The sequence below is a fragment of the Rhinopithecus bieti genome, unplaced genomic scaffold (assembly GCF_001698545.2).
Source record: "Rhinopithecus bieti isolate Rb0 unplaced genomic scaffold, ASM169854v2 scaffold_35659, whole genome shotgun sequence".
Taxonomy (NCBI): Eukaryota; Metazoa; Chordata; class Mammalia; order Primates; family Cercopithecidae; genus Rhinopithecus; species Rhinopithecus bieti.
Genome location: NW_016814875.1, coordinates 13,438 through 21,447, shown reverse-complemented (window position 1 = coordinate 21,447; position 8,010 = coordinate 13,438). Strand labels below are relative to the sequence as shown.

Below are 8,010 nucleotides of genomic sequence, written 5' to 3'. Positions count from 1 at the left end.
ATGGAAGGGAACACAAATGAAAATGGCAAGTAATGAAAGAGCTCCTCCTGCTGAGCCCTCCCTGAGGTCTGGTGGCAGGGAAGTGGCCAAGGGGCACGAAGCTGGATGATATGTCAAGCTGGCTGCCCCAGACATGACTCCCTGTGACCCCAGATTCCTCTCCTGGGAATGCTAATCTGAGGTCTCCTGAGAAGAAGGCCTCCTTCCCACCGCTGTTGGGATATGGCCCGAGCCTTCAGCACAGCACCAGGTGTGGACAGGGATCAAGAGCACAAATTGGTTCCCCCGACTTGAGTCTCCAGAAGCCTCAGGTGCCTTCCCAGGGGCCTCAAACTTGTGGGGTTCACATGAAGCTCCCTGCCTCGGTCTTCCCAGCCCACATCAACCCTCACCTGCTGACATCTCCTCCTAAGGGAGCCTCCCCGCCACCCATCTCGTGGAACTCAGCTCTGGAGATTACAGCAGCCCACAGTGGCCCCAGGGCTGTCTCTGTGGGACTGTTAAATGCCACTTACCCCTGAGCTGAGACAGCAGGAAAGCAGAAGCTTGGACAGGGCCTTCCCAGCAACGGATGATCTGGTCCCCACAGCTCATCCAGAGGGGGACGCCCTTGCCAGTGTGGGCACTGGGGCTGCTCTGTCCAGCTCCCCTGCCCACATCACTCGCACACGGAGCCTGGAGTCCCCAGCTGAGCACACAAGCGGATGCAGGGTGCTCTTCCCACCTGTGCAGGCAGGGCATCCAGGGGCTCTGGGGCAGCTACTCGTCAGTCTGACTCTGTCAGCTCATGCAGGCCCCAGGTGAGGCGGGGGGCAGAAGGTAAAACGCGCCCAGATTCTTCAGATCCTTGCCCTGCTTGGCCTTCTGGAGCAGGTAGGGGTTGGGACCACCTGGGGGCCTCAGCCCCCAATCGCTGACCACAGACCAACACCTCCCTACCCTAAGAGCGTCTTCTCTCTTCTTTTAGCACCAGAGTCACTCCTTCCTGAATGGCATTGGTGGGGGCCCCTCCTTGGTGCAGAGCTCGCTCAGGTCCATATCCCGCAGCCTCTCTCAGGGTTGCCACATGTGGGCCCCATCCTGGCCCTTGAGAGGGCCCACTGGGCAGTTGGGTGCAGACTGGAGTCCAAGGAATGAAATTTAGAGGAAATGCTCAGTGGTCCTGGCTACAGAAAATACTAAAAGTCTCCATAACTCTGGAGAAAAGGGACATTTAAATGAAGAGGTTACGGTCAGCCTGAGCAAAGAATTACACCTATAAATGGTGGTGGGCCCCTATGATGTCCCCGACACTGGTAGCTTCTGCCCTGACACTCATGATCTCTACTTCTCCACCTACCAATACCTGACTGTCTCTCTGCAGAAATAGGGAGGACACATTCACCCTGTCCAAGTCATGTTTGGAACTCTCTTCCTCCTTCCTTGTCCATGTCCATTCCCTAATTTTCACCATTAAACAGCAGTCAATCCCCGCAAGTCTTACTGTAATCTGTGAAACCTGTATTAGTGATCGTATCAGCCTTTTGACTTGAAGGATAATATGTTTTGTAGAAATTTTTTCAGAATGCTCTGGACAATTAATTTTCTCTAGGCCAGATCACACTGCCTCCTCCATGAGAACCGGCGGCTTCACCTGTCAACCACATACCCAATGCCTTAAATTATTGACCTTTGTATTTGCTGCCCTTATTCTCTGCAATCAGTCGGTTATGACAAACAACTTTCAAATACCTTTCTCCTGGCTCCAAAATTTACCATTGCTTTGCTTAAGGTCTCACCTCCCATGTAGGATGGAAAACATTCTTTCATCTAAGGCCCCCTCCTCCTCCTGGCCTTGGAGCCTCCTAATGTCCAGGACCGGCACTTCTGTCATCACATCGTCAGCTGCAGAGATGTTCTACCTGCTGTCAGAACTGGGCACAGTTAATTTACTTACAAACATGGAAAATAACAAAAGCCTGGAATCACGCTCTATATACTGAATTGGAGTAATAACATGTGGAAGCAGAAACATATTTAATATTGACCACTTGCATTGTCTTAATTATTATTTATTTGTTCCTGCATCAAGGTGGTAGAAAGGGGGTCATGGTGTCTGCCTTCAGAGACCCTCCACTCTAAATGAAGAAAAGTTCAATGAAGCAAACACGTGACATAAAGTAAAATGAGAATTGCTACTGCGAATAGAGTCACATATTGCCACAAAGCATACCTATGAGAATTTGAAATAGGGAAGATTTCTCATGAAAAGTTTTGATTTTGGAGGAAGAAACAGAATTAAACTAAAGTCAAGAGACATTTGGGCCTTGGAAGTAGAGGAGAGGCATGGGGTTGGCCTCTGTCCATTTGCTGAGCAACTGTTTTTCCTTTTCACAGTGGATATGACCTTGGATGCCAACACAGCCAACAACTTCCTCCTCATTTCTGATGACCTCAGGAGCATCCGAAGTGGGTGCATCAGACAGAATCGGCAAGACCTTGCCCAGAGATTTGACTTGTCCATTTGTGTCCTGGGCTCCCCTTGCTTTACCTGTGGCCGCCACTACTGGGAGGTGGATGTGGGAACAAGTACAGAATGGGACCTGGGAGTCTGCAGCGAATCTGTTCACCGCAAAAGGAGGATCCAGCTGACCACAGAGCGTGGATTCTGGACTGTGAGTTTGAGGACTGGAGGCTGCCTCTCTGCCAGCACGGTGCCGCCGACTTTCCTCTTCGTAGACTGCAAGTTACAGTGAGTGGGGATTTTTCTGGATATGGGCATGCAGAACGTTTCCTTTTTTGATGCGAAAGGTGGTTCCCATGTCTATACATTCAGGAGAGTCTCTGCTGAGGAGCTACTGCACCCGTTTTTGACTCCTTCAATTCCACCTAATGGTGATCAGGGTGTCTTGAGTAGCTGTCCTGTGATGAACTCAGGCACTATTGATGCTCCGGTCCATCCTGGGGAGGCCAGATAGGCCCCCACTGCAAAGAAAACAGGGTCAAAAAATGACTAGGGTGGGTAGACTTAGGAACTTTCTACTTGGTAAAAGCATTATACAAAGTCATAGGAGAAAAATATGGGACATTTCTATAATCTGTATTTAATCTAATTTGTTTAGATTATTGAATTCTAAGTATTATTGCCACCATCCAACCCATTGAGTCTTATGTTCACATCTTGTTTCCTATAGAAATGTCCTGTATTCTGGGATAAATTTCCAAATGCTTTACTTTTTTATTTCTGTAAGTTCAAATTAATGTTTAAATTATAGAAGTTATGAGGCAAATAAACATTTGGAGATCACCTAATGGATCATGTGATTTTCCAAATGATAGGAGTGCACTAGATTTTATTCACAGTAAAAGCATGAGTGTGTGTGCGCATGTGTGGTGCATGTGTGTGTATTTGAACAGAGAGCTGGATAAATGCCTCTGTCCTATCCAGAACTGAAAAGACAAGTTGTCGCCATCATTGCTCAGTGTGGCTAAGATTTTCCTGGATGTGCGTTCATCTACATTAACAATGATAATTCCCCCAATTAGTTATTGTAATTATTAATTGTAATTGTTATAATTAATCTCTGTGCAGGCTAACAAAGCAAAAAAAGATAACACACATTACTAATATCAGAAATAAAAGAGGGGCCATGTCTACCAAACTGTTGAGCATTAAAAGGATAATCTGGGACTGCTATGAATGACTCTATTGCCACAGTTTGATAACTTAGGTGAAATGTATCAATTCCTTGAGAGACATAATCTTCCCTAGGTCACACTAGGAACATACACAATCTGAACAGCCTCTGCCTATTAAGTGAATTAATATTAAGAACATTCCAAAAAAGACAACACCAGAACCAAATGATTTCTCTTATGAAATCCACCAGATTCTTATGAATCCCAACACATTTTCACAATATAATCCAAAATTGTGCTCTCAGGTATGTACTCAGTTGAGATGAAAAGTTACGTCCACACAAAGCCTGCACAGGAATGTTTACAGCAGCTTTCTCTCTAACCACCCAAACTAGAAGCGAGATGTTCAAGAGGTGAATGAAAAAGTAACCATCTGTAAAACACAATACTATTCTGTGATTTAAAGGAGTTCTCCAACAAGGCATAGAAAAGACAATGGCATGTATCAGAAAGACTGTGAGGGCATGGCTTCACGTAGATGAGACTGTACAGAAAGGCAGCAGAGCAGGGTGACTAAGTATATCGATTGGTGAAATAAGTTCAGCTGAAAAAGATACATAATATTAGGTTGGTGCAAAAGTAATTGTGGTTTTTGCCATTTAAAGAATGGGGAAACCGCAATGACTTTTGCACCAACCTAATAAGTGACTCCAACTATATGACATTCTGGAAAAGGCAAAACAAAGGGGATGGTAAAAATATCAGTAGTTGGCAAGGTTGCTGGAGACGAGGACAGATTCATAAGTAAAGAAGAGGGAATTTTTGGAGCCGTGAGAGTATTCTTCATGAGATCAAAATGGTAAACAACATAGTAAATATTTCAAAATTCATAGAAATGTAAAACAGGAAAAAACACTGTGAATGGTAGACTTTAGATACTAAAGTATCAATATTTGCCCATTAATTTTAGCAAATGTAACACAGTAATGTAAGATGGGAACACTAGGTGGGATTATAAGGTAGGGTGAGAGAATGGAATGATACGGGAACTTTGTGTATTACATGCTCGATTTTTATGTCAATCTAAAACTCTCTTGGTTAAAGAAATATAAAATTATAGCTCCACTGTTTCAGGGAGATCACTTCACAACAATGTTCAACAATTGAGTCATGTCTAGACATTAGCTTGAAAGATTGTCTTACTATTAAATGTGAACCAAAATTGACTTTTAAATGTATATTTAATTTTGTGATTTCAGCAATACTTCTTGACTAGGCAAATAAAAATTTTGGCACATTTGAACATATGGCTTAACCTCCTCTGTAGCTTCTTCTAACATATGGGACACTGAATATAACCCACAATTGTTATTCTTAAATCAACTTAATAAATTTCCACGGTACCTTCATGTAGGTGCACCCGGTGGTTTGCCCAGAGTCCAGGTTGTGTCATGTGCCTCTTGGTGTAGACGCTGTATCTTCTTACAATCTCTATCAGAGAAGATCCTGGTTAATCTTTTTGCAATGCAGACAGCCACTGATATGTTACTGACAGAAAGACCAGAGGGAGAATTGCGATCACTGGTTCTGAGTTCTAACTTCTGATCCCATTGTTTACTGGCTTCCAAACAGGGTCATGTGAATCAAAGTTGGGTCTCAGGAAGATCATGGAGTTCAGTGAGCACTTTATACGTGGATTAGAAAGACTGCGTGGGCGATACCGTCACATAGATGAGGCAATACAGAAAGGCAGAGGGCTGGTGTAGTGGGGGCCTGGACCCCAGTCCCACTAGAGACACGAGGAAAGGTCACGCAATCCCTCGGTCCTCAGATCTCTGCACTGTCATGTTAAAACGTTCATAGGGCCTACTTATTAATGTCACAGTGTGGGGCTAGAAAAATCACTACATGCAGGAGAATATTAAGAAAGAGAATCAGAATTTCAGTAGTGATATGTAAGGGTTTACTAAATGCCAGAAGGAATAAGCTGGACACTTAGTAGTGGCTGAACACGGAGAGGCGGTTTGGGTGGCTCCAGGCCAGTGGAGGGCAGCTCCCTGTTCATCTTTTACGTGGGTGTGATGCCTTACAACTTCTGGAGGACATCTGCTATTATCTCCTGGAATTCCCACATCAGCCCGGCAGGGTGGGCAGAGGAGGGGCTGCCGCTCAGATTTTCCAGTGGAGGGCACTGAGTATCACTTAGAGATGGTGAGTGATTTGCAGAATCCCATTCCAATGAGTGAAGGATCTGGGGGGGAAATGAATTTGGTTCCCTAGAGACAGAGATTCCTGAACAACTGAGACCTCTGTATCATGCCCCAGATCACTGATCAGAGGGACCCCTTCACTCTCTTTCTCCAATCCTTTTATTCCAAGGTGTGTGGAAAGACAAGAGTTCCTGCTCAGGAAGAGTTGCCTGAGATGAAGACAGGTCCCTAATTATAAAGCATTGTTTTCCTCTGCCTTTCAAATCTTCCACCCCAAATACGACACAGTTTCTTTTAAAGGATGTCATCTGTGGGACCTTTGGAAGCACAAATGCGTGGCCTTCCTCCCCCACTCCCTTCACCCCGTCAGCTGTCTCTCAGTAACTGTTTCCTCCGGTGACCACAGTGAGGGGCCAGTGTCTGCCTGTCTCCAAGACTGCTCAGGCTTATGCCAAACATCTATCACAAGCTGCTTCTGCAAGCAACAACTTCTCTCCTACTTATCAAACCTCAATAAGTACCTAATGCGAATTAACTGAAAAAGTGGCCATCTGGGCTGGTGCTTTGGTGGTTTAATGACTTTAGTCTGCCACTCCCACTTTCTCCTTGACTGCTGATCTGAGCCACCTGGAACAAGATGTGGCTAAGAATGGGCAGCACATGCACCAGCATGGCGTGTGCCCCTTATCAGCTCATTCTTTCCTCATCAAAGATCACTTTCTATTTTACAAACTCCACATTCATTCCTTGACCTTGCTGTGGCAAGGGACAGTCCTATCTCCTCTCAGAAAGACCCCTCTGGCCGGGTGCAGTGGCTCATGCCTGTAATCCCAGCACTTTGGGAGGCCGAGGTGGGCGGATCACGACGTCAGGAGATCGAGACCATCCTGGTTAACACGGTGAAACCCTGTCTGTACTAAAAATACAAAAAATCAGCCGGGCGTGGTGGCAGGCGCCTGTAGTCCCAGCTACTCAAGAGGCTGAGGCAGGAGAATGGCGTGACCCTAGTGGGGTGGAGCTTGCAGTGAGCTGAGATCGCACCACTGCACTCCAGCCTGGGAGACAGAGCAAGACTCTGTCTTTTTTTTTAAAAAAAAGGCCCCTCCAGAGCCACAGCCTGGAAACCTCTGCCCCAGGACTCTCTTTCAGGTTTACTCTGATCCCCCTTTTCCCTCTGTCTCCAGATGTCCCTTCCATTAACCCAGTGGCTCTGCCTCTTCTCCCAATCCTTCACTAGTGAAAATGCCATTGATTCTCTCTCGTGAGCCCTATGAAAGTCCTCTCATAAAATACCACTGTTCATCCTACTGTTTTTTTTAAGTCCGACTCTAGATCACTAACATCTGTTTTCAGATTTTGGGTTCTACATTCAGAGGAATGTTTCTGTCCTTCCCCTTTCCAGTCAAGTCTATTATTGCAGGAGTGGAATCAAGATTCTCCTAAAATGACAAACCACTATGGCTGTGTTTGCTCTGAGTGCTCCGGAAGTGTGTGCCCAGGACTCTGTGTGCTCCGGAAGTGTGTGCCCAGGACTCTGTGTGCTCCGGAAGTGTGTGCCCAGGACTGCCAGTCTGTATTGTATTATTTGGTAGAAATAAAAGTAAGTCACATGGTCCTGATATTTACATTTTGAGTTTAAAAAAAATTTTAAAATTGTTTTCATCAAAACTCACTTTAGATATTAATATGTTCATCTTGGTATTTTCTTCTAAATGCTAGAAACCTGTGTTTCCCATTATTTACTTCTCTTAGTGATCTGTATCCTTCTGTGAACCTCTGCTTGCTCTCAGAGGGATCCTAAATACAGAAATAGAGATTTATATTCCAGTTTGGAGAGATCTCATTTTCTACTCTCAGAGCCTCCTATGTGCCTTAGAGACCACCGTATCCCTGCTTTAACCCTATGTAATAGAAACAAATAAGATCTTTATTCTCAGAAAGTTCCATAGTCTTCAGAGGAACCCCACATTCTTACACAACTCTGTCATCCAGGTCTCAGGCAAAGCCCTCATAACTTGACAAAATTTAAAGTGTCACAACTTTACAGGCTTCTATTTGTTATCACAAAGATGTGCCCACTTTTAGTAGAGATTTTAGCAGCAGTGGCCTAGTCATTAACAAAAAATAGAAAGTACTAGAAGAAAGCACATAAAGAACACACTGTGTAAAATTTGACCTAAAA

General features: G+C 44.9%; 1 protein-coding gene across 1 annotated transcript; it reads left to right on the top strand.

The window, feature by feature from the left end:
* The first annotated feature begins 222 nt into the window (after positions 1 to 222).
* Positions 223 to 2,963, top strand: LOC108515571 (ret finger protein-like 2). Its single transcript, XM_017852587.1, is given in 4 exon segments — positions 223 to 250; positions 590 to 765; positions 968 to 1,112; positions 2,377 to 2,963. Coding segments are annotated over 4 exon segments (930 nt in total). The 3' UTR covers positions 2,958 to 2,963.
* Positions 2,964 to 8,010: the final 5,047 nt, after the last annotated feature.